At 59.1% G+C, this 25743-nt stretch overlaps 1 protein-coding gene across 4 annotated transcripts; it reads right to left on the bottom strand.

Moving 5' to 3' along the window:
- Positions 1–24: 24 nt before the first annotated feature.
- Positions 25–20637, bottom strand: ATG2A (autophagy related 2A). Of its 4 annotated transcripts, XM_060302952.2 has the most exons (42): positions 20150–20224; positions 18625–18689; positions 17906–18068; positions 17622–17774; positions 17379–17481; positions 16862–16997; positions 16615–16713; positions 16230–16326; positions 15977–16141; positions 15732–15872; positions 14961–15198; positions 14732–14876; positions 14541–14633; positions 13937–14095; positions 13584–13827; positions 13139–13235; positions 12857–13013; positions 12038–12180; positions 11818–11957; positions 11575–11732; positions 10961–11111; positions 10625–10848; positions 10440–10520; positions 10136–10242; positions 9956–10048; positions 8221–8291; positions 7921–7997; positions 7210–7380; positions 6943–7069; positions 6641–6855; positions 5678–5886; positions 5276–5411; positions 3635–3835; positions 3328–3429; positions 3159–3243; positions 2930–3065; positions 2772–2844; positions 2516–2598; positions 2159–2280; positions 1863–2017; positions 685–837; positions 25–588 (listed from the first exon to the last, which is right to left on the bottom strand). In XM_060302952.2, exons 3-42 carry the CDS (start codon positions 18042–18044, stop codon positions 352–354), a joined length of 5616 nt encoding a protein of 1871 aa, XP_060158935.1. In that variant the 5' UTR covers positions 18045–18068; positions 18625–18689; positions 20150–20224; the 3' UTR covers positions 25–351. The 4 variants fall into 4 exon arrangements, with proteins under 4 accessions (XP_060158935.1, XP_060158934.1, XP_030689554.2 ...); XM_060302951.2 differs by lacking the exon at positions 18625–18689 and having other exon boundaries at positions 20150–20636; XM_030833694.3 differs by lacking the exon at positions 18625–18689 and having other exon boundaries at positions 10625–10824; positions 20150–20635.
- Between the last annotated feature and the right edge of the window lie 5106 nt (positions 20638–25743).

Genomic DNA, 25743 nt, shown 5'->3' with positions numbered 1-25743 from the left:
TGTCCATTCCCCCGTCTCCCCCCGAGACACAGAAAAACGCTTGGCTGATCCAAGAGCCTCCACCCTGGAACAAGGCAGCAGTGTGGGCCTGGGGGTGGGGTGGGGTGGGGGCAGCGTCCTTTCTCTCCAGAGGAAAAGCGCAGAGGCAGGGCCGAGGGCCCAGGCAGGGAGGCTCCACTCTCACGGCGATTGGCAGTGGGTGCGCCAATCAGGGTCCTTCCCAGTCCCTCCCCTGAAGGCCTGGCCCGTCCAGCTGTGGGCCCCAGCTCTCGGGAGGCGCGGGAGCAAGTGCCACTGGGCGGGCTGGGCGGGGTGGGCAGGCCGCGCCCTGGGGTCCCGGGCGCCTGGGGCTCAGTCCCGGGCCTCGTCCAAACGCCACTTGAGAGCGTGGTCCTTGTGCGCATCAGGGAGGATCTGGTTGCGCATCCCCCCCAGAAGGCTGGACGTGGCCTCTGTGGCTAGGATGAGGGGCTTCACCACCGTTGGGGGCAGCTGGCGGATCACGCCCCCCACAGCGCCTGTCAGCCCCTTCTGTTCATGGCCCCGAGACGCCACCTCGCAGATGGTCTGAGCTGTGTCCAGGATGCCCTGCGGAGGTTGGAGGTCAGTGCCGGGGTCTCTGCGGGAGGGCCGGGGCGGGGGGGAGGATGGGGAAGGAATGGGAGCAGGGCTGGGCCTCGTTACCTCTCGAACTGTGTCGTAGGCCTTGGCCACGCCCTCCCGAAGGTCGGCCGGCTGCTGGCCCTTCCGCAGCCTTCGCACAGAGCGCTTGTCCTGCAGGGAGCGCGAGATGGGCGCTGCCGGGGACAGGATGTCATACACCGTCTCGGCTGTGGCCTGGGGGAGCACGGCGGGCACCAGATGAGGAGAGGGGGCCTAAGCACCTACGACCGGGTGGGAGCCCACCCCCCCAAACCCTGCGTTCCCCGCATCCATGCTTCACTGTGCTGCTCCTGGGGTCCTGCCAAGCTCCCACCACCCAGGCCAGGGGGCTGCAGGTGGACTGCATGCCTCCTGAGGGGACTCTTCTAATGTCCTCTGGACCCACCCCTCTCCTGTTGACCACCACACCCGGCACCCTGCCCGCCTGTGGGTGCCACAGATGCAGCCCGAGCTCAGCACACGACCTTCCTCCTCCTGCTCCTTGCCAGCTCCAGGGGCGGCCCTGGCGGAAGCCTGGGTTCCCCTGACCCATCCCCACAGATCACTAAGCCATCACTGAGTGTGACCCTCTGCCCGCTGGTTCCTCTGTTCTCTCGCCCCCAGTGTCACTCCCTCCCCCCCAACCTCCTCACCTGGCTGTCCTACACCCCAGCTAATGCCTTGGGGGTGGCCCTCAGATGCCTGCTGATCCCTCCAGCCTCCTCTCTAGAGACCCTGCCCCCACCCCCCAGTGCATCTGCAAGCTCACTCCTCACCTCCGAGGACTGGCCACAAACGCTTTCGCCTCCTAGGACTGACCACAAACACCTGCCTGTCGGCCCCCTCTGCTCCAGAACCCAGGGCACTCAACTGCAACTGCTCACAGGATAACCCCTGCCTTCCCGTCTGGGCCTGGCGAAGCGTGAGGTCTGACTGAACCAGGGCCAGTCTCTGGGCCTGTTTCTTTGTCGGTAAACAGAGCCAGCCCCCTTCCCTCCCCTTCAGGACACAGCCATGACGAGAGACCCAGTGGGCTCTAAAGCCTGGGGGCACTCACCCTCCCACATGGGAGCCACGGTGGGCCCCAAGCCAGTCAGTCGGCCTCTTTTCTCCGTGACTGTTCCTCGAAAGATACCACATTCCCAGGTGGCCTACCCTCGGTAGAGCTTTGGGGATGGAACTGGGCCCCTGCATGGCCTGGACGCTGGGGGCCCACTCACCTGGATAGCCTGCACCAGCCGGTTGCTGAGTTCTAAGGCGGCTGAAGCTGTGGATGAGCCGAAGGAGGCAGCCCCCCGCTGCAGCCCCCGCATGAGGCGCCCATCCTTCCTGTACTGCTCGATGGGCAGCCACAGCAGGTCCCGGAACCCTTGGACTGGGGGACGGGGTGGTCAGAGATGCCCAAGGCTGCCCCCACCTACCCTGCTGTGGGAACTCTTCCACCTATTCCCAGTAGCGGCTTCTAGGCTGCCCAAGAGTATGGCATTTTCAAGAGCCCCCAAAGTCAGATACTCACAGAGCTGGACAACAGAGTGCATGGGGCCCACGCCCCCCAGCAAGCCAGGCAACTGGTTCTTTCGGATGTCCTGCAGCCACTCGTTGAGAGCATAGCCCAGCACCTTGTCCACACCCAGGAGCCTAGGAAGGGGAGAGAAGAGGAGGGTGGGGTGGGGCAGAGCCACACGCTGAGGGGTCACAGGGCCAGAAGGACCCAAGGCACCCCAACACTCCCCACGGCTCCACCCAGCCCCCTACGGAGGGATTGACTGTGGCCATTTCACAGAGCAAAACTGAGGTCCCAGAGGGGTGATGTCTTGGCCAAGGCCACAGCCAGGAACAGAGAAAGGGCCCTGAGAGAGGCCTGGAGGCTCACCCATGCCGGCAACACAGGCGCTTTAGCTTCAGCTCGGAGCAGTTGAGCTGGGCCAGGCCTATGAGGAGGCCTGCGAAAGTGCCCTGGGGAGGGAGGAGGGGTTGGAGTTTACGCGATGGGACCCAGGGACCCGGCCAGCTCACAGGAGCCACTAGAGGCTGACGGTAGCCGACGGTGCCTGGACACAGCCCTGGCCCCCTGGCCTCCAAAGAGCGGGCCACACCTGGGCAGAATGGGGACCTGACAGCCCGCTTACCACCTGGTCCATGGTGACGTGCTTGCCGTGGTAATCCAGCCAGATGGGCACCTCGGACGTGAAGCGGAACTCCCTGGGTGGGGAGTGGGGAAAGGGGTCCTGTGGTCACTGGCCTGATCCCTGCAGCCTGGCCCGGGGCCCCCAGCCCAAGGCCCTACCTGAAGTAGATGGGCTGCTGCTCAGCAGGGGAGGCGCCGTGTCTACCGCCTGCGGCCTCCTGGGAGCTGGTGGTCTCCACACCCTCGGGTTGCCCTTCCTGGGGGCCGCTGGGCTGGACTGGGGTCTCAGGGTGAGCTGGAGGAGAGGCGGGGGACAGACCAGGGATGGGCCCAGGCATGGCTGTGAGGCAGGAGGCCCGGACCCTCCCCTCCCTGCCCAGCTGCTCACCTTCAGCGGAGGTCTCCGCCGGGACCACAGGGTTGATGCTGGCCGCCAGGCTGGTGAAGAAATCCCTGAGGAAGAGTAGAGCATCCTGCCGGGGGAAGGAGCAGGTCAGCTTCAGAGGCCCGGAGGCAGTGGGCTCACCTCAGGCTCTGCCCCCAGGCAGCCCACTCACCTGATCCACGTTGAGCCGCAGGGGCAGCAGTGAGACGCGGAGACAGCACTCGGGCCCACCCAGGTTGGTCACGGGGGCCACGTGCAGCGCTTTGATCTTGAGCTGAAGGCAGAGGGTGAGCTCAGGCCCCCGGCCCCCACTGCTCCCCCAGTTGGTCCTGCACACGCTGTTCCCTCAGCTAAGCCCGCCTGGGCCCCGCCCCCCTCCCAGGCTCACAGACACCCGGGGTCTGTATGTGTACATGCATGTGTGTGCGCGCGAGCATGCGTGTGCCCTGCTCAGGGTGGACCGTGCGGAAGGCCTGTACCATGTTGGAGTGGGTGCGCCGTGGCATCCGCTCACTCGTGTGTAAATACAGGAATTTGTTGATCTGGGAGGAGGCCAGCCGGTCTCGGACCTCGAGCTCCTGCACGATGAACACCTGGCGGGACAGCGGCTGCTCCTCGGGCTCCTCGCCGGGGGCTACGGGGCCTGGCTCTGCCGGGTACACCTCATGCTGGAAGCTTACCTGCGGGGCGGACAGAGGCCTGAGCGGCAGGCAGGGCTGCACAGCGAAGGGGGCTCACCCCAGGCCCCTCCTCTCCCAGCCCAATCTCAGTCCTACAGCGGCTGCCACCTGGACGCCTCCACACAGCTGTGCCACAGGCACTTCAGACGCCCCACGGCCACGATGAACCCTGACTGCCTCCCGAGAATCCACCTGCCCCCGATCTCCCAGCCTTCCCGCCACCCGAGTGGCACCTGTGCCCCTATGACCCTAAGTGCAAACGTTGGTTCGGTCCTCCCGCTGCAATCTCTCTATCACCACAGCTGTCAGTTTTGCTTCCCGAGAACATCTCTCCAGTCCCACCGCACTTCTGTCACCGCCACAGCTGCACCTGGTCTCGGAGCTGCCGTCACCCATCCCCTGCCCGGCCCCCCTGCTCGTCCCCTCCAGCCCCTCTCCACCCACCCAGAGGGATCTTTGTAAAGCGTTTGCCCACCCACCTGGCGCCCTGCAAACTCCTCACTGTGGCCTGGCGAGGCCGTGCTTCCCCCTCCAAAGCCCGCTTTCGGCCCTTGCCCTTGACCTGGAGTACACTGGCCTCTCTCCTGCCCCTGACAGGTCAAAGCCTCCCTCACCGGCGGGTTCTCGCCCCAGCCTTGTCTCCCCCTCACCTGGCGCTGGCACTGGCTCCCCGGCCCGTCGGGTGTCCGAGGAGCCCCGGCCACCACTCTGAAGCACATCCCCGAGTCCTCTCAGCACAAGCGCCCTTACCAGCTCAGGGAGTGGGTCTGTGTGGGCTCACTCTCAGTAAGCGGCACTTGACCTGCACAATTTCTCAGGTCAGCCCGGCCTGCTCTCTCCCTCACGCACATTCAGTCCAGCAGCCCAGCCCGTGGTTCTTTCCACCGTCCCTCTAGTAAAAACCAAAACCATCCGTGGTCTACAGGGCCTTACGCGGCCTGGTCTGGGTTGGATCTCTGGCCTCGCCTCCTACTGCCCTCCTCCCTCCTCAGCTGCAGTCTCGCTGGCCTCCTTGCTGCTCCTGGGACACGCGAGGGATGCTCCCAGCTTGCGGCCTTCACGCTGTGCCCTCTGCCTGAAAACCTCTCCCTGGCTCACTGTGGCCTCACATCTTTGTGCAAAACGGCACATTTTCACGAGGGCTTTCCGGCCCTCCCCAGCACTCCCTGTGCCCCCTCTGTTTACGTTCCCTGAGTGTTTATCACATCTGAGCGTCTGTATATATATAGTCTTACTGGGCTCCCTCCACTATGATACAAGGGACAGGAAGGCAGGGTTTCTGTCTGCTTTGCTCATCACTACATCCAGCATCTGGAACAGCATGGCAGCAGCTGACCTAGTACAGGAGCAGGGGCCCGCAGGAGTTCCCGTGGAGTGAGCGCTAGCTGAGCGGCAGGGACACGAGGGCCTGTCCCGGTGCCCCACCCCGGCTGGCCTCACCTTGCTGAGCTGGATCTCCATGAGGACGTGGTGCTGCCTGCCACTGCCCCCCTGCGCACGCCAGGAGTTCTGGGGCCGGTTGGGGCCGGAGCAGCGAGAAGGGGAGCTCCTGGGGCCTGTGAGGCCTGCTCTTGCCCTGGGAAGAGGAACAAGGGACACGCTGACTCAGGGGAAGCCCCTTTCCTCATTCCCTCCCATCACAGCAGGACTTTCAGCCTGGGGCAAGAGACCCTCTCCTGGGAGGTAGGCGGGGCAAGGGAAGAGGAAGAGTTAATAAGGCCAGAAGGTGAGGATCTGGCTCAAGGTTACCAGCTGCTGAGGGTCAGAACTGGACCCCAGCCCGGGCCTCATCTCCTGGGGGCCCCACTGCCACAGCTGCCACCTGCGCCCTCTCCTTCTCACCTGTGTCCGGGATGGGGGCCAAAGTCTCGGCCCCCATAGAGGTGCCAGACGAGGGAGACCTCACGCAGCACCACACGACTGCTGGGCACTGGGAAGTGGGCAGGTGCCCGCAGCAGGTCTGTGCTGCCCAGCGGCTGTGAGAAGTGCCCGTCCTGCACTATGATGGGGTCTGGATGCAGCTGTGTCACCACAGGCTCCCCATCTTGGGGCTGCAGGAAGGAGGCCAAGTGAACATATAGGCCACAGAAGCTTTCCCCAGTCCAGGCCACCTGTTTATCCCTCATCCTCGCATCTCTCTCCCTTTTTTCACAAAAGATGATTCTCACGGGCAATTATCCTGAGGAGCCTGAGTGCCCCTTGCTCCTGTCGGCCCTGTCAGGTCTGGCTTGCGTGTGACAGTGAGTCTGGACGTCATTCCCACTGGCATTTGGGGGCCAGGAGGCCAGCACCGTTGCAGCCAGGTGGTTCTCCTCATTCTCCCGCTACCTGCCCTGCTCCTATCCCTCCCTACTCATATTTATTTATTTATTTATTTTGCGGTACGCGGGCCTCTCACTGCTGCGGCCTCTCCTGTTGCGGAGCACAGGCTCCGGACGCGCAGGCCCAGCGGCCATGGCTCACGGGCCCAGCCGCTCCGCGGCATGTGGTATCCTCCCGGACCGGGGCATGAACCCGTGTCCCCTGCATCGGCAGGTGGACTCTCAACCACTGCGCCACCAGGGGAGCCCCCTCCCTACTCTTGAATGTCCCAGTCCCTCTGCCCAGGACTCCATGCCTTGTCACTTCCTCTGGAAATCCGTCAACTCCTTCAAAGCCCAGAGTGAGGGCTGCCTCCCCAGGGACCCAACCCCACTTCCCCACTGATACTGACCACCTCCTGCCTCTCTCACAGTGGGAGCTCTAGAAGGGCCTAGAACTGAGCCACCCTCTTCCAGGCCCCTGCCCAGCCTGCCCACCACACACCAATATGCCCAGGCCAGGAGCGTCAAGGATGCAAAACTCATCGCTGTCCAGAGTGTCTCCATCCCCCTCCTCTTCCTTCTCCTCTTCTTTGGCCTCTGAGTGGGACCCCAAGCTGCCAGTGGGGGCCCCAACCAGGGGCGAGGGGGGCTGGGCCCCACTCCGTTCACCTGGGAATAGGTAGACTGACACTGGAGAGGCCTGAAAGAAGGGGCTCCCTGTGGGGGAGAAAGAGGCTGGCTTAGGGCGATGCCCGATGTGGGTGTCTGATTGTGTCTGCTGGCCGCAAAGCAGCCTGAGCCCACCTGAAGCCTGGGCCAGCTCCCGCAGGCTGCGCTCCGTGTCCAGGAGGGCGTCGGTCAGGTCCCGCTGGTTGATGAGGGCTGTCTCCACTGGGGGGCATGAGGGCAGGGAGGCAGGGCTCTCCGAGAGCTGCGCCAGGCAGGGGAGGACTGGTGAATGCGTGTCAGGAGGGAGGGGGGCCCCAGGGCTCCCCCATCACCAGGTCCCTGGCGGCCATGGCGGGGAGGGGGCTGGGCAGGGCTCTGGTGGCCTGTACGGCCAGGCCTCACCTGTACCTTCTGACCAGCGATCTCCGTGGGGCTGGGGGGCCGGGGAGGGGGGTGCAGGTCGCCCTCACTCATCACATACTGGAGCAGGTTGACCAGCAGGGCGCAGGAGTCAGCACAGCTATGCACGTGCATCACATTGTTGGAGCAGCGCAGCTCGAAGAGTGGCTGGCTCTGCGGGGTTGGGGGCGGGTATCAGCCTGGGTTCTAGCCCCACCAGACTTAGACAGGACTGGGCCAGGTCTCCCCTGGGGCGGTCAGCCTGGGGCGGTCAGCCAACTACCCTTTGAACACATGGGCAAACTGAGCCTAGAGAGTAAAAGGGGCTTCGCCCAGGGCCGCCTGAGGAAGCAAGAGTGCACTCCCGCGTGAGGGACTCTGAGCGCCGTCTCCAGTGAGGCGGGGCCTGGGATCTCCCTTTTACAGATAAGGACACTGGAGACCCAGAAAGGCTGACTCCTGAGGCCCTGCTTTTTCGTGGCTACAGCTGCCCTCTGCTGGCAGGGTTCATAGGGAGGGATGTCCACCAAAGGTCTGGCCCTTCCCAGGAGGGCCAATAACCACAGGGAAGGGCTGTCAGTGACTGGGACCTGAGCCCGGGCCCAGGGAGCAGAAACAAAGAGACAGTGCGTGGGGAAAAGTGATCCCCCGAAGGCTCCCTTGCCCCGGTCCCTGCTCTGGCTCTGGGGGACCCTGGGCAACAGCCACACTCACCAGTTTGTCCTCAGTGCTCCCCTTCCAGGTTTTGATCACGAGCTCCAGAAGGTCGACGTCCAAGACACAGACATAATCTGAGGCAGAGGCAGGAGAGGCTCCCGTTGCCTCCTCCTACCCAGGCCCCGGCCCCGCTGCGAGAATCTAGGGTTTGTCTGGGTGCAGCCCTTGTGTGCGTGCACGTGTGCGTGGGCGCTGAGGACCTGGCCAGCAGCTGGGTGAGGACAGCGGGCTGCTCTGGGTATGGCCGGGGGCCACAGCCCCTCAGACGGGAGGGAGCCCAGTCCAGGCCCTGCCCACCTCGCCGCAGATCCAGGGTCTCCATGTCACACTTGTCGGACAGGTACAAGGCGGAGTCGTCGAGGATGAACCTGGGGGGGAACGGGGCTGAGAAGGGCCGGGAGCCACTGCAGGCGGCAGCTCCGAAGGAGCTGGCAGGGGTGGGGCTCGCTCATAGAGACGGGCAGCGGGGGCACCAACAGGGGGTCCCAAGCCCACAAGAGAAGACTAGTGCTGGGTCTTCTCTGGCCTCGGTGCTCTTGTCTGTACAGTGGGGAGACTGGGCCTGGAGTCTTGCACCACAGGCCCAGACAACAGGCACTCGAGGCAACCGGGCAGCATTTCTCTTTCTCCAAAAACTTCCAGCTTCTCCACCTCACCTGGGCCTCATAGCAGCCCTGGGAGGGAAATGTCCTGTTTTCCCCCTACAGCCTGCATTGTTCTTTTAAAATAAGTCCTTATTTTAATGGCAACCTAACATAAGCTCCTTTCAAATATTTAAAAAATATAGTTAATCCCGAATTCTGACAAAAGCACCTTATACGGTCAGCCCTCCATATCTGCAGGTTCTGCTTCTGAGGATTCAACCAACCGCGGATCAAAATATTTTTTTAAAAATCCAGAAAGTTCCCAAAAGCAAAACTTGAATTTGTCATGCGCTGGTAACTACTTACATCGCAATACATTGTGTTGGGTATTATTAAGCGATCTAGAGACGATTTGAAGTACATGGGAGGGACTTCCCTGCTGGCGCAGTGGTTAAGAATCCGCCCGCCAATGCAGTGAACACGGGTCCAGGAAGATCCCACATGCTGCGGAGCAACTAAGCCTGTGTGCCACAACTACTGAGCCTACACTCTAGAGCCCGTGAGCCACAGCTACTGAGCCCACGTGCCACAACTAATGAAGCCCGTGCGCCTAGAGCCCGTGCTCCGCAACAAGAGAAGCCACTGCAATGAGAAGGGCACCACAAAGAGTAGCCCCCTGCTCGCCACAACCAGAGAAAGCCCGCGTACAGCAACGAAGACCCAACGCAGCCAAAAATAAATAAATTAAATAAATTAATTAAAAATATATACATATGGGAGGATGTGCATGGGTTATATGCAAATATTGCACCCTTTTATATGTGACTTGAGCGCCCCTGGATTTTGGTATCCACGAGGGGTCCTGGAACCAATCCCCTGTGGGATACCAAGGGACAGCTATACATCTCCACCCTGTCTTTTCTATGAAGCCACACGGAGATGCATACAAACACACCCCCAAAAATCTTAAAAAAGAAAAGAAAAAAATATATAGTTTTATATCTATATATAAATATTGTACTATGGCATTTCCCCATATTTGTCAATGTTATTCTTAAATTTGACTTTAATGGTTGAGTGGGCCATGTTTACTGACTGAGGTCATAATTTGGGGGCATTTAAGTTGTTTACAAGTTTTGACTATTTTGAATTATACTACAGAGGCCTTATATTCTACCTTTCTTATCTTTCTAGCCTAAGGACAACCACCAGAAGTGAGGTGATCAGGTCAGAGAGCTCAAACACCTTTAAGGCTCTGATTTGAAGGTCTGACTGACTCTGGGAAGGTGAAACCCAATCTTGTTCCCCAGGGAGGGATCACCTAAATGTCCAGAAAGGCTCAGACTGACCTGAGGATATACAGCAGGTACACAGGACCCTGGGGGAGTGGCAGCTGCAGCCAACTTGGGGTGGGATGGACGGGGAGCTCGGGTGGGGGAGCCGCATACCTGAGCAGGAAGGTAGAGGTGTCCATGACGATGTTGCTGGAGAGGGTGAAGGTCTCAGCAGTGACAAGGACACGTACAGGGAGGTAGAGGGGCCTGGAGGGGTGGGCCACATTTGGGTTGGGGCAGGCTCCTTACACAGGGGCCCCAGCCCCTGGCCCCCAGCCCCCTGAGCCGGGGTACCTGTAGTCCACGGCACAGGAGAACAGGTGTACATGTAGGATGGTAATGACCGTTGGAGGCAGGTAGCCCAGCACTGGGTCATCCAGGACATCTAAGAACTCCAACAGCTTTGGGGGCCAGAGTGAAAGGGACAGGGGAGGAGGGGGCCTCTTTCTTCCTCAAGCCCCCCAACCCCAGCACAGCTCTCCAGTTGCTGCCCATCAGCTGTCTGTCACACCCTTGCCCAGGGGCTCCACCCAGAAGTCGGCTCCAGTCCAAGGTCAGCTCTGGCCCAGCCCACGCCCCCCACGCGACCCTCCCTCACCTGGGAGTGCCAGCTCTGCTCCGGCAGGGCCATGTGGTGGCGCAGGGTGGCTCTGTGCAGCCGCAGTGTCACCAGGAACTCCTGGGGGCAGGGCACAGTCAGCATGGCGGCAGCCCAGCGTTCCAGGCACCAGGGAGGCAATGGCCCTGGCCAAACAGGTGGGCCAGAAGCAGGCGTGGCTGTACCTTGACGTTCCTGTGAGGGTCCAGTTGGATGCGCACCGCGGTGGACAGCATGTGGGGGCCCCGGCCCTGGCCTTTGCGGCCCACGCCTCCTTGCTCAGTCATCCCTTCCTCCGACGGGTAGATGGTTCGGGCCAGCTGGGCCGGAGGAGCAAAGGTGGGCAGCTCCAGGCGACTGGGCAGCGGGTAGTCATCCACAGCCGCTGAGGAGGCATCTGGTGAGCCCCCTGCCAAGCTGGCTGGTCACCCACTCCATCCAGGGCACATGTCCCTCCCGAAGGAGCACCCCTCCCCATGTACCCTAGAGACCCCACGGCGACTGGCCGCCAGCCCTCACACCTCGGTGGTACAGTGTCGCCTTTTCAGCTTCCAGACAGAAGTAGCCGAGTCCCGGCTGGCCTCGGTACTGGCAGACGCTGAAGATGGTGCCTTGCTCCACGTCCAGCACCAGCTCCCCGTGCGTGGCCTCCAGCCGCTTCCCGCACTCGTCCTGCAGGCAGCGTGTGGCTCAGCCTCACCAGCTACACTCAGCAGCCCCCACACCCTCAGGGCGGAGGGCGCCTCTTGGAGCCCGGGCCTGACTAGCGTCGGCTTCAGCCCCTACCCAGAGCGCGGGAGGTCCGGAGCAGCACCTTCTCTTTTGCCAGAGGGGAAGGGTCATCCCTGCCCTGTCTATCTCCGAGCATCAGATGGTGTCCATTCGGGCCCCTGGCATAGTACCGTACGTACAGCAGGTGCTAGTAAGTGGCTGACGGGGCGTGATGGGATGGGTTGGGGGGCATGGGTGGGTCAGTGGGTGGCGGGTGGGTGCTACTGGCTGGACAGGCCGCACTCGGCCCCCGGTGGGGCCTCTGTCTCCCACATTCCCCACTTGGAGCTGCTCACACCGGCCTTGTTCTCCTGCCAGTGGGGGCTCTGGAGTCAGGGGCTCACCTCCCCTGGGCTGTGCTCACCTTGGTCTCACAGTGGGCCGTGATCCGACCCTTTAGCACCGTCACCAGTGTAGAGAAGGTACTCTGGGAGTGAGGGCTCTGGGACTCAGGGGCAAGGCGCTGGGGGGTGCCTGATGCCCCCGCTGAGAAGTGGGTGTCCTCGTCGTCCGAGTCCGAGTCTGGGGGGAGATCAAGGAGCCGAGTGGGAAGGAGACCTGGGAGGGCGGCCCCGGCCCCAGGGCCCCACCAGGGCGCCCCTCCTACCCAGCTTGAAGGCAGACTTGCACATCTTGAAGCTGTCGTGCCAGAAGCCCGAGGCATCTGGGAAGCCAGAGGGGCGAGTGGCAGGCGCGGGGGTGGGAAGCAGGTCCGCGGGCTCCCACATGAGCAGGTCGTTGTTGATCCTGAAAGGGCAGTTGGACCACGGCGGTGAGGGAGGCCCGGCCCAGCCCCTTGCCACCCCCTGCCCTGCCCACGTCGCCACCTGTTGTAGAGGCTCTCGTAGACCTCCTTGCTGGGCAGGAAGACGTGGGCGCCGGGCAGGACCACTTCCACGCTGCAGCGGGACAGCGCCAGGGCCCGGCTCTGAAAGTTCCTCATTTCCTCAGGGTCTCCAGGAATCACCATCTAGGTGTGGGAGCAGGGAAGGGGATGCGAGAGATGTCAGGGCCTGCTGCTGGCCTTAGAATCTGACCCAGGTCTGCTTCCTGAACTCCTATCATTCATTCATTCATCCACATGAGCCCTTCTCTGCTGGGATGTATGACAGCCATCTTGTCTGAGGCGCTGACTGCATGCAAACCCTGCTCCAAGGGCCTCGTTCAGGTTAACCCCTTTATCCTCACGACAGGCCCATGAGACAGGTCATTATACCCACTTTCCAGATGAGGAAACTCATCTGTAGGTAACTCTCCAAGAGGTTAGACAACTTCCCTAGATGACACAGCCACTGAGTGGCAGAGGCTGGATTCGAACCCAGCTCGTTTGGCCCAGAGGCCAGGCCCCTAACTACCTCTCACTCAACCCTCATCACCTTCAGAGAAGAGGATCCTGAGGCCCAAATGCACCCTGCTGATAAATGGCTGATGGGACAGGTCATGATCTTCCCCATCGAGGGCCCGTGTCCCCCAGGCGCTGCCCTCACTCTTGGGCCCCCTGAGACTCCCCACTGACCAGAGACAATGGAAGAAATGAAATTCTCACTGGTGCTGGTTCACATTTTCTGGTGCCCCATGTGGTCTTGTCCCCCTGACCCAGAGCCACCAAGTGGCTCCCGTGAGACCCAGAAGGCCTTGGACCTCACCTCTTCCGTCTCGTACATGGTCCTTTTGGAGGAGAAGGGGGAGGGCTCAGGCTCCCGAAGCTCGCACAGATTCTCGGCCGACAACTCCAGCTCCTCTCCCTTCTCCAGGGTCACTTCCCACTGTGCGCCGAGCTGGGGGTTCAGGGTCACCACTACCCTGCCAGGGCACAGGCCTGTCACTGGCCTGCAGGGCCCCCCAGCCCCTGGTCCCAAGTGGCCTCCCACTGCCCTCAGTAGCAAAGCCCTCCCATCCTGTCTGCTCCTCCCAGAGCCCCAACTTACTGGGGCAGGAAGTACTTGTGCCCAGGGCTCTTGGGATCCAGGGCTTTGGAGACCCGCAGGCAGGGGACAGGTGGCTTCTCTCCGTCTTCGTAGGTGACTGGACGGGATGGGGAGGGACGGGGGTTGTCACTGCCGCCTTTCCCCATTTCTTCCTCAAGGCCAGGTGGGTCAGTGGGAGCACCCCCATGACAGCTGTGTTTTATTGTGTACAGACCCGTGCCCTCCCTCGCGCCCACAGTCTGCAGCGGCCCAGGGATAAGCGGCCCACTCTGCCCGCTGCCCAGAGGAGCCCTGGGATACCCAATGCTGATGCCTCACGAAGCAGATGAGGTCTGGACCAGGGTCTGCCCCCATCGTGACCCAGCCCCTTCCGTGGCCCCAAGCCCACCTCTCCTAGAGGCCTGAGCCCCCTGCCCAAGGGGTTGTCTCCTGGGGGGGCTCTTACCATGGAGGTCGGAGCAGGTGAGTTCCAGGCGGGTGGGGGCTGGGGGGCCAGGCCCACTGCTCAGCTCTGACCGGAACTGGGGCTCAGTCAGCTCCAGGCGCAGCTGCTCGGTCCGCACGGCCCCGCCCACCCAGGGGTCCCGCTCAGGCCGCAGGTCAGCAATGGGGAAGCGCAGCTGCAGTGTGGCCCGGGGTGCCGAGAGCCGCACCACTGCATGCTGCTCAGCTGCTGGCGGGGGCTCTGTCTGTGGGAGGGGGGAGTCAGAGCTGCTGCTAGCCCCCCCGCCCCCACCCAACTGTGGCCGAGAGCCAGAGGGCCCACGGCCTGCTCTCCACCCTGGCTGCGCCTCTTACCAGCAGGCCAGCCGGCTGCTCGGGAGGGGGTGTGGTGGCCTGGTACAGCAGGGCAGCGAGCCGGTCCAGGGCCCCAAGCTCCACATCTGCCTGGAAGTCGGCCAGGTCCAGGGCCAGTTCTGAGTGACAATGGCAGGCAGTTGGGCGCCGGGGCCGGCTCTGAGGGTGAGGGTGCTCAGGTCAGCGAGGGCTGTGGGGTGGGTGAGGGCAGGATGGGCAGGGCTCCCCTTGAGCAAAAACAGAAGGACACAGAGCCCCCCAAAGCTGTAAGGAGAAGAGCTTGGGTGAGGAACCCAGGGGACCTTCACCGCCTGCTCGGGGCAGACAACCATGCCCGTTTAACGAGAACCACCCAATACTTACCACCTCCAGCCCTGGAGGCTGGCAGGGGTTTGCCAAGATGAGCCAGGAGAGGGGCTAAGAGAATGGCATGTATATGGCCCGGAAGTACTCGAGGGCTCCGGGATGGGGAGGTGTGCTCTGGTTTGAGCACAGGTAAGGCGGGTGGAGGGTGGGAGCAGGGAGGCACCAGGGGAGGCCGGTGGGGGGCAATACACCGTGGGAAACAGCCAAGGGCCCCTGGGCCTGGAGCAGGGCGGGTTACCTTGGGCAGCCGGCGCAGGGTCTGCGTGTGGTGCAGGTGAGCACAAGGCTGAGCTGAGGCCTGGGACCGCAGGCTGCTGGGGAAGCTCAGGACCTGGGACGGGACAGGGAAGACGACAGGGTCAGGCCGAGCCCCCAAGCCCACCCTCACCTCTAGGCCCTGCCGTGCACACACTGGCTCTCAGCCCTCACCTCTGTGTACTCGGGCTCCGGAGTGCCCCTGGGCCACAGACACTCCAGCACCTCGAGCTGCCCGAAGTGCACTTCCGTGCTGGTAACCCGCCGGCCCCTGCTTGTCCTTAGCTCCCAGGAAAGCTGCACAGCGGCACCCGTTAGCCTACGGGAAGAAGCTGGGCATCAGAAGGTGGGCTTCAGGGGCTCAGGGAGTCCCCTCTAGTTCAGGCCCGCCTCGGGCTTGTACCGGACGTGGCTACAGGGACAGGCCCTCTGGAAGCGCGGTCGGAGATGGCAGAAGTCATGGGAGCCGAAGGACCCATCCTTGGTGGCATCGAACTCCGCAAAAAAGTGGGTGGTGAGGTCAGGTGGTCCGGAAGACGGGGCAGATGTCTGAAGCAAGGTCAGGGTCACACCCCCCAAGGTCATCTTCAGCAGCGAGTCGGGGCGCAGGGTGTTCGAGGGGGGTGCAGGGGCTGTCTTGCCTGAGAGGACAAAGGCTTCACCAGAGGCTCCCCAGAGCTCATAGGCATCCCAGGTAAAGTGACAGTCAGACAGTGGCCTAGGGGCCAGGAGAAGCCCTGGCCTAGCTGGATCGTGACTCTGGCCAGGGGCTTGGCCAGGCAGGGGTGACGTGAAGCCTTATTATGCCAGACACTGAGTCCAAGCTCAACTCAACCCGCTCAAGGAAGCTGGAAGAACTGGAGGTGACGAAGCACTTACTACCTGACACGTGCGATCTCTCAATAAACATCAGCTCAAACGTGCAGCCTAGCAGGGTCAGATCTCATCCCTTTTTTATGGAAGGGGAAACTGAGTTTAAGTGCTCGGCCCAAGGTCTCTAACTCCAAAACCCAGGTTCTGTCCATCGCACCGCCACCTCCCCTGAGCGTTCCCACGGAACCAAGTCACCAACGGTGGACCTCCAGGCAGCGCTGGAGGCCTCCCACATGCACGTAGCAAAGGTGACACCGGCACCAAGCCTTCTTCCAGCTCTTCCTGCCCCTGGAGAACTCACCGGTTGGGGGGCCCTGAGCAGAGAGCCGGCGGGAGGCCATGTTGCTGTGCACAGAGGCGCCCAGGTCTACATCGGAGAGGGAGAGCTCAGACAGGGCCGAGGCCACGCTGCTTGTGAGGCCCGCCATGGAGAAGAAGAGGTCTGTGGGCCAGGGGAAGGGGGTCAGAGGCAGCCGGGCTCGGCCCCCTGACTCCTGCGCCCACAGTAAACACCCCGCCCATTGCTGGCTCTGGCTCCACACCCACCAGTGCTCTCCAAGTTGACAAGGGGGTTCGAAAGGGGGTCTGAGCTGAGGGGCTCAGCTACGGTCCCCGCCTGCAGCTGCTGATTCAGATCCTGTTCAATCAGCCACAGATCGTCAGCACCTAGTGGGCGGCTCTTGTTCAGCTTGTCGACCAGGCCCTCGGGGTCTACGGGGGAGGACAACTCCTTGTGTCAGTCCAGTCTGGCCGGTGCCTTCCCAGCCATCCCACTCCCTGGACCGCCCAGAGGTCTCACCTGCAAGGCTCAGTGCGCCAAGCAGTTCCTGAAGCTGCTGGAGCTGCCGTGGGGTCAGGAGCAGGTGCAGGGAGCCCAGCTGCCCACACACCTCCAGCTGGGGGTGGAGGAAGCAACCATGGAGCCTACACCAGCCACTGCCGCCACCCACGTGCCCTCACCCTGAGGAGGTAGGACGCCGGTCGCCAGGCTAAGCTCTGCCACCAACTAGCTGTGTGACCCTGGCTCCAACTTGACCACTCTGAGCCTCAGTTTCTCCACTTGCCTAGAAGGCAGTAATTTCCCCCACTCAACGACCCCGCTCTGTCCCAGGGAAGATCAGCATTGCTGAGGAGGATTCTGAGATGGGGCATAATCCCTCCTCCCCAGGGGCCTGGAGACCCACCTTGGGGCCTGGGAAGGCCTCATTTTGCTTCAATTTCACCGTCAGCTCCAGGCACCCTGAGCAGCTGCCAATCTGCAAGGGAGGCTCTGGGGGTCCTTCCTGGGAGACAAGAAGACATGGGAGGGGAGGGATTGAAAAGATGCAGCCAAAGACGGTCAGAAGGGATGGAGAGGGGAAGATGGGTCAAGGGCCAGAGAGGACAGGGATTAGAAGGAGAAAGAGACGGTCCGGACCAGAGTCGGCCCACCTGTAGGCGGAGCTCCTCGAAGTGCAGGCGGACCCCCGCCAGCTGCAGCAGCTTGTGGAGGAAGGCAGGGGGCTGGTGCACGTCCACGGGCGGTGCCTGGCTTGGGTCTCGCACGGCCTCGTCGCAGTACTCTAGTCTGGGGAGTGTAGGATCAGCTCCTGCCCAGGCCGCCCTCTCCCCACACAGCATTCTGTTCTAGGAGTCTGGGGTTAGTGAAGTCTGGCCTGCGGAGCCGTCCCATCATAGCCAGGGCATCCTGGACCTCCGCGGCCATTGCTCCCCAGACCCTCAGCGTGTCACCTGACCCCGGGGGCCCAGCTACCCTAGGCCTCTACCACTTGGCCCCGGGATACCACTCCAGGCTCACAACACAGTTCGCCGCCCGCTGCCCTGGCCACAGCCCAGGCCCACCCAGACTTGCCCTGACACTTCCCAGGAGCCCAGGCTGGGGGTGCAGGTGGGGCCAGGGCCACTCAGCAGCCCCTCACGCCAGCGCCCCCGCTCAGCCCGCCCCTACCTTTGCACGTGGGCTTCCACCGCCACGCCACGCTCCCCAGCACCGGGCGGGTGCTCTACCCTCACGACAGTGTCCAGGAAGGTCACCTTGATCCTTCGCAGTACTGAGAGGTGGGGAGGGGTCTCAGGTCAGGCAGGCAGCAAGGGCCAGACAGAGCTTCCCTGTCAGGCGGCAGGGTGCTGTCTGAGGCCTTTGCCCTGCGGGCCACGGAGGGGCGACAGTGGCCGGGCGGGGCCTGCTCACCAGTCTCAATGGTCTGGGCAAACATCTCCAGTCCTTCCAGGGGCTGTGGTGGCTCAGAGGGCTCGGGCAGCCCATCCCGCAGGCACTCCTGGGCCAGCTGCATGCTTGTGGTCATGCACGAGGCCCAGCTCTGTGAGTCGGCAGCCCCCGGCCCTGCAGGTAGGAAGAAGGTCTCAGGGCCGGCAGGCCCAGTCAGCTCCTGGGTGTCCAGGCCCACTCGCACCGCCTTCTCCTGCACCCGCACCCCCACCCCTACCCCTGCCCCAGCTTTGCTCTGTCCTCACCCGGGCCCTGGCGGGGCTGTAAGGTGAGCTGGAGGCCTGACACGTGCACGGTGCAGTGGTCGGTGAGCAGCGCGGCCCAGGGCACGGCCACCTCGATAGAGCCCACGAAGCCTTCCACCAGCTCCAGTGGCGACTCCATGGACTCCAGCACCTCATTCACAGACTGGGAGCAGGCAGGAGACAAAGCCAGCTCAGGGAAGCCCCAAACCTAGCTGTCTCGCTGGCTGCTGCACTCCTTGCCCGGCTGTTCCACCTCGGAGAGCACCCTCACTCCCCCTGTCCGTCCACATGCTATCTACAAGATCCTACCTTTGCTCAACTGATCCCTACTCTTGGCTCAACTGATCCCTACTCTTGGCCCGCCCTATTACCGTACAGTCCAACGTGCCCAGTCTTTCAAACCAGAGGAGGGCAGAGCTGAAGGACAAAGAGGAGGGAGCCAGGCAGAGGGGATGGAAGGCAGGATTTCAGGCATGGGCACAGCACATGCAAAGGCCTGGCAGAGAGAGCAGCAGCCCACATTTACCTGGGCGAGCGTGGATTAAGGGGAGTGTCCAGGAGAGGCAGGCAGGGGGCTGACCTGAGCTGGAGGGGGCCCCCCAACTCCAAACACTTGGGGTAGCTGTACTCTCTCCGAGGCACAAGGCTAGAGCCCCTGGTGACAAATAGGGGAGCAGCCCCCCCACCAGTCTGGAAGCTCCCTGAGGGCAGGAGCCCACCTGCCTTCTCTGTGTGACTCCAGGTGCTCTGTGTGGTGCCACCCAGAGAGGGCCTCAGTGAACACCTGTTGGATCCGCGAATGAAATACGCAGCAGAGTTAGAGGGCCCACAGACATCGCGTGCAAATTCCTCACCTACAGATCCACAGATGGGGAAACTTGAGGCCTAAAGAGAAGGGACTAGCCTAGTCACCCAGTGTACTATGGGAACTGAGACTGAGACCCAGGCACTTGGCTTCTTTGGGGGTCTGCAAGGGAGAGGCTGCAGGCGTGGCAGCCTGGAGAAGGGCGGGCATATTGGGAAAGCACTTGCATTCCACCAGGGCCCAACTCCTCCCTGGAGGCTGGGCAGGAAAGCAGCCTAGCTAGGAGCCAATTCAAATCCCCAACCAGAGGGCAGGGCGGGTGGAAGTATAGAAAGGCAGCCTAGAGGTCTGGGCCAGCCTAAAAGGCTGAAGTCAGAGGTCAGAAAAGGTCTCCCGCACTGGGATTCACAGGCAAGAGGTGCCACAAGTCTGGGCTCAGGGGTTTCCGCCGGCCCCACGTTTGCTCAGGAAGACCTGGTCTACCCTAAAGCCCAGTTTCTCCTGCCCAGACTGTATTGAGGCCAGGCACCCTGTCTGCTCCCCCAGAAAACTGCGAAGCCCCTGTCCCCATGCCCACCCCTGTTGCTCTGGACTGGAGGGTTGACCCAGTGCCAGCCCTGGTCTGGCGCCCCTAACTGGTGGCTCCTTTGCAACTTCCCAGGTCAGCTGAACCGTGAGACACAGCTCCTCACTGCCCCCAGCCGCAGGCCTCTGACCCAGAGCTTATTCCTCTTTGCTTCCCCAGCATCTCTCTCCTCTCTGCCTAAGGCCAGATCTCTCCACCTTTCCTCAAGGGCTTTCCTCTAGGTGGGGATGCTGATGCCCAAGCTCCTCCCCAAACACCCATTCAGTCCATCCCATTCTCCTAAAAGCAGGAAGTAGGCAGCGGTGGCAGTCACACAACGTGTTGATCAACAGGGGTGCTGACGCGGTTGTTGACATCCATATCCGGAGACGAACGCCACCCACCGAGCCAGGGTCGTGGGGTCAGGAGGTCAGGGCACCTTTCCCACAGGTGCCCAGAGCAGGGCCCTGGACCCCTGCCATACTTCCCTAACCAGCTGTGTGCCCCAACTGTCACTTCCCTGGCCTGGTCCCACCAGAGCCCCCTAGTTTCCGAGGTTCCTCCTCACCCTCTCCTTAGCCCCTTGGCACCACGCTCAGCTCAGGCCCCCAATTTGATACACTAATTCTGGCATTCTCCAGACAAGTGACATCCTGCTCCCCAGCTTCAGTTTCTCCTCCTGTGAAGTAGAGGCAGGGGCCCCTTCTGTCCAGCTTCTGGCTCTGGAGGCGATCAGCTGACCCCTGGAAAGGGCCGGACGCCCAAGGCCTCTCCACTCCGGTGCCTGGTCCCCTAGTCCGACCCTTTCGCAGGGAGACTCAGGATGCTGCGCCCCCCAGTCCGACCCTTCCAGGGCTCGGGCCTGGATCCTCACCCAGATCTCCAGGTGTATATCCCGCAGGACAACGCTGCCCTTGTACAGATCGAGGCTGAGCTGGTCCAGGCTGAGGTGCTCCTGGAAGAAGTGACCCAAGTAGTGGTGCAGCAAGTAGCGGCAGACCCGCTCTTTCACACAGTTCGACCACGGCCATAGCCATCGTGACATCTCGGAGACTGCCGGGCCCGGGCCGCCTCCACTCGCCGGCCGCCGGCGTTCCCCGTCCGGTTGCGCTGTTCACTAGAGCCCCCGGCTCACCCCGCCGCTTCTCTTAGCGCCAGGCCGCACCCCCGGACGCCTGACCACGCCCCACGCTCACTGCCATTGGTCACTGCAAAGGGCAAGGCCTACTGATTGGCCGCGGGGGCGGAGCCTTCAGGCGCGAAAAAGGGACTGGGCTCTCGGCAAGATATAGGGCTCCCAATATTAATTTACGCTTGCGTATAAATTCTGTGTGGGAGCACCTTTAACCTCTCTCCTACGGGCTCCGGGAAGGCTGTTGCTTGAGGTGCCAGCCCCTCTAAGGAATGCGCATGTGCTGACTCGTCCGACTAGTACTTGAGGTAGTTGGCGAGGATTTAAAGGGACAGTGTCCCATTAAACTTCGTAAAAAGCTTTTCAGAGGCATATTTAGTGTGAGCCCAGTACGCATCTCTAGAAACGATTAAGTGAAAACATTTGCATTTTACAAAACGCTTAACCTTCCGCTATCTCATTCAACCCCCACAGCAACCTCTAAGGTGGAGATTATTGTCACCATTTTACAGATAAGGAAACAGATTTATAAAGGTTGCTGTGAGTCCACCGTGAAGGAGGTCTCACCTGGAATGCTTGACCGGAGATTAACTGATCTTCCCTTCTCTCTGTACTTGGTCAGTGCTCCAGCCCCTCCCTGGAATAATAATAATAATGGTTTTTAATATCTCTAATCCTAGAATTCAATAAAGAATGGATTCTAACCCCCTTGAGCAGAGGTTTATTGTTTTGCACAGCCCTTGAGCTAAGAATGTTTTTTTAAAAAAAATATTTATTTATTTATTTTGGCTGCCCCGGGTCTTGGTAGTGGCACATGGGATCTTCATTGCGGCATGAGGACTTCTTAGTTGCAGCACGTGGACTCTTTAGTTGCGGCATGCGAACTCTTAGTTGTGGCATGCATGCAGGATCTAGTTCCCCAACCAGGGATCGAACCCAGGCCCCCTGCATTGGGAGTGTGGAGTCTTATCCACTGGACCACCAGGGAAGAATGGTTTTTACATATTCAAATAGTTGGAAAAAAATCAAAAGAAGAATGTGATTTCATGACGTGAAAATCATATGAAATTCACAGTGTGTCCACAAATAAAGTTTTAGTAGAAGACAGCCATGCTCATTTGATTAAGTACTCTCTAGGGATGCTTTCTTGCTATAGCAGAGTTGAGTACTTGAGACAGAGGCCTGCAAAGCCTAAAATATTTATTTTCCGGCCCTTTACAGGAAAAGTTGGCCCACTCCTGCTCTACAGGTTTAGTCACACAAGCTCCCTTACATCATGATGACTTAGGAGATACCCACAGGTAATTATAATTCCATTTTAGCCTTACTAGGGAGATGGACTCTACTGCAAGCTAAAGCCAAAAGTTGGCCGGAAGCAAGGGCAACCACCCTGGCCTGAGGGGTCAGGGATCTGGATTCCAGTCCCAGCTATGTGTGGCCTCAGGCAAGTCACTGCTCCTTTTGGTGAGACTGTTTTATTCCCCTTCGCCTGGGGTCGGGTTAGTAGGCCGGAAGGCTCATTACCTGGAAGGGATTGAAGAACAGCCTCTGAGAGAATTGTGGGGAACACTAGGAAGGCCCCATTCTAGGAGACTGGTTAATAAGATGGCTGCTCAGAAAATGCTTGTGGAATGAATCAAGAGGTCTGCCTGACCCCCATGACAGGCCAGGGGCAGAGCTGTGTTCATCGAGTGTTCATTAAATTAATAATAAAAATAATAGACACCATGAGTTGAGCCATGTGATGTCCTGGACCCTGGGCTTGTCACTTTACATGCATGACTTCATCTGCTCTTTACCACATAGGCTCATGAGGGAGGCACTGTCGCAGCAGAAATAGAAATGAAGTTTTCCCTCTCCTGAGGACAAGGTAAATAAAGGGAACAGTGAACAGGCTAGAGAAGAAACATAACCTGGCCTGAAAGAGTGAGTCAATCCTAGTTTTATGTTAACTGTTACTAAACTGTAATGTCTGTAGTTAGATTTGCCCTTCACAAAGCTAACCTGTCACCACTAATCCTGTGTAATTTACATTCTGCACCTGGTATTTGCTCTCCCTATAATCTCTAGTAGCAAATCACCCCTTGTAGCTGTTTGCATTTCAGAAAGGAGGTCCCAGACCAATAACCCAGAGACTAACGGACCCAATTACTGGGCTGCTGGACCCAATTACCAGCTTGCCTGACTCCAGCAGTGACTGTTTTGAAATAATGCAAGAAGAATACAAGACATTCACCATTTTGATCCTTATCACTTACTTCGGACTGCGAACTCCCCTATAAGGATCCCTGTAATTCCCCAGGAAGGGGGGCACAGTTCTTGAGGTGCTAGCCTACTGTGTCTTCCCTTTGCCTGGCAAAGAAAATTTAAAAAGCCTCTCTATTTCTTACCTTCCAAATCTCTGTCTCCGTATTTTTATTCGGCATTGGTGTACAGGGAGCCAAGATTTTGGCAACAGCACTATTAATACCCCCATTTTATGGAAAGGAAAACTGAGGCTGTGTGCCTAAGTGCCTGTGGAGCAAGTGAATGACAAGCATCACTTCTCCTCCCAAAGGCAGTGGGAATAGAAAGGCATATTCTCGAGTCTAGGAAAAGTTGTCCTTATGTTCCATCTAGGAGGGAGCTACCATTCCCCTGCAGTGGGAATGGAGAGTACCACCTGCAAAGGGTGGGGACACCGGGCCATTCCCTATATCCAGACAGACCTCCAATCTGGGGTGGCTGCTTCCTAGGTTGGCTTCCTGCCACTGAGGCTGTACTCAGATCTTGTCTTTCACTGTAACTTTACTAGGAGCCACATCTGTCTCTCAGAAGTGGGTGCTTGTGAGTCCACTCCTAAGCCTGATTCCCTCTGTGACCAGGACACAGTGCAGTGTCTGTGCCACAACAGAGAAGTAGATAGGACTCAGAGGGATAGAAAGTTCCTTCCTGCCACCTCCCCCTAGACAGTACACAGTGAACTCCACAGAAATCCAACAAATACAGTGGCCCTGGGCACTGGACAACGGGATCTCAGAGAACTCAAGGGGTCTGGAAAAGCATGGGGCCAGGGTTCCTCCCCACAGAATGAAAAGGAGAGGGCCAGGCTTTGTGGGGCTTTTTGGGGGCCTCCCCACATCAGATAGGTAGGAACTTATAAGGCAAACCAGGTTCTATAGGCCTCAGGGGCCCTAGGGGGAGGCTCTCCCTTCCCTAGGAATGGCCCACCCAGAAGAAGCCCCTCTGGCAATGTCCTCAGTGGGATCATGATAGGTGTAAAATTGATCACGGAAGGTAGCCTGGGGGCTGTGGCTTTTGACTTGGCCATGGTGGAGGGCCTGGATTTTGCATTTTGTCTGAATTGTGGTAAAATATACATGATAAATGTTACCATTTCTAGAAGTACAATTCAGTAGTGCTAAGTGTATTCACATTGCTGTGGAACTAATCTCCCGGACTTTTTCATTTGCAAAACTGAAATTCTATACTCATTAAACAACAACACCAAACTGGGTGAATTTTGTGGTATGTGAATGATACCCCAAGAAAGATGATTTAAAAAATAATTTTCAACTCCCCCTGCCATGTGACATTGTATCTATTCTGAGACACAGTTCAAAGGCTATTTCTTGCAGGAAGTCTTATGTGTGTCCTCCACACTTCAGTGCCCCAGTCCTCAAACTGAGCACCCCCTTTGTACAAAGCATCAACCCTCCATGGCCAACCTGGCCTGGAGACCCTCAGAGTTCAGGGCACTAGCCCCCAGGGGACCTGGGATGGGGGGCTGGTGCTGGCGTGCACCTGACTTAGGCTGGGAGGTGGGGGCATGGACCGTGGTCCCAGCTTTGATGGTAGGCTATGTAACCCTGGGCAAAGCACTTCTCCTCTCTGGGCCTCGGGGTCCTCACCTGGTTGTAGAAGGCTTGGTGGGCCTGCCCTCCCCCAGCTTCCTCTGCAGGGGCGTGGGAGAGGCTTCATCTCCTGAGCCTGGGAGATGGGCAAGGAGGAGATTATGGGTTTCCAGTTGACAGACGAGGTCACCAAGAGCCAAATGGATAAGACCTGCTGAGCAAAGGGTTTCATCCTGGATCTCAGCCTGGCTAACTGTGGCCTTTGCTCTTTATTGCTCCAGTAGGTGAGTACCTCTTGGGTACCCAGGCTCCCTCTGCAGCAGGGAAGGCGGCTGGGTGGTTCCACTGGGGTACTGAGTGGTCAACAAGGCCTAAGGCAGAGTGAGGAAGACTCTAAAAAGGGCCCCATCCCACTCCCTGACTTCATCGCGAGGTTTCACTGCCCACTCCTGATGCTCACATGGACCAGTTGTTTATTTAGGCAAAACTGCTGGGTGGAAGCAGAAGCAAGAAGAACTACAATTCTGCAGACTGTGGAAGGAAAAACACATTCACAGAAAGACAGACAAAATGAAAAAGCAGAGGACTTTGTACCAGATGAAAGAACAAGATAAAACCCCAGAAAAACAACTAAATGAAGTAGAGATAGGCACCTTCCAGAAAAATAACTTGGAATAACGATAATGACGATGATCCAGGACCTCAGAAAAAGAATGGAGGCAAAGATCGAGAAGATGCAAGAAATGTTTAACAAAAACCGAGAAGAATTAAAGAACAAACACCTAGAAGAATTAAAGAACAAATACCTAGAAGAATTAAAGAACAAACAAACAGAGATGAACAATACAATAACTGAAATGAAAAATACACTAGAAGGAATCAATAGCAGAATAACTGAGGCAGAAAAACGGATAAGAGACCTGGAAGAAAGAATGGTGGAATTCACTGCCATGGAACAGAATAAAGAAAAAAGAATGAAAAGAAATGAAGACAGCCTAAGAGACCTCTGGGACAACATTAAACGCAACAACATTCACATTATAGGGGTCCCAGAAGGAGAAGAGAGAGAGAAAGGACCAGAGAAAATATTTGAAGAGATTATAGTCGAAAACTTCCCTAACATGGGAAAGGAAATAGGCACCCAAGTCCAGGAAGTGCAGAGAGTCCCAGGCAGGATAAACCCAAGGAGAAACATGCCAACACACATAGTAATCAAATTGACAAAAATTAAAGACAAAGAAAAATTATTGAAAGCAGAAAGGGAAAAAACGACAAAAAACATACAACGGAACTTCCATAAAGTTAACAGCTGATTTCTCAGCGGAAACTCTACAAGCCAGAAGGGAGTGGCATGATATATTTAAAGTGATGAAAGGGAAGAACCTACAACCAAGACTACTCTACCCGGCAAGGATCTCATTCAGATTCAACAGAGAAATCAAAAGCTTTACAGACAAGCAAAAGCTAAGAGATTTCAGCACCACCAAACCATCTCTACAACAA

The sequence above is a fragment of the Globicephala melas genome, chromosome 8 (genome assembly GCF_963455315.2).
Source record: "Globicephala melas chromosome 8, mGloMel1.2, whole genome shotgun sequence".
Classification (NCBI taxonomy): Eukaryota; Metazoa; Chordata; class Mammalia; order Artiodactyla; family Delphinidae; genus Globicephala; species Globicephala melas.
Note: the sequence above shows the minus strand (reverse complement) of the source record. Positions and strands in the feature narration are given on the sequence as shown.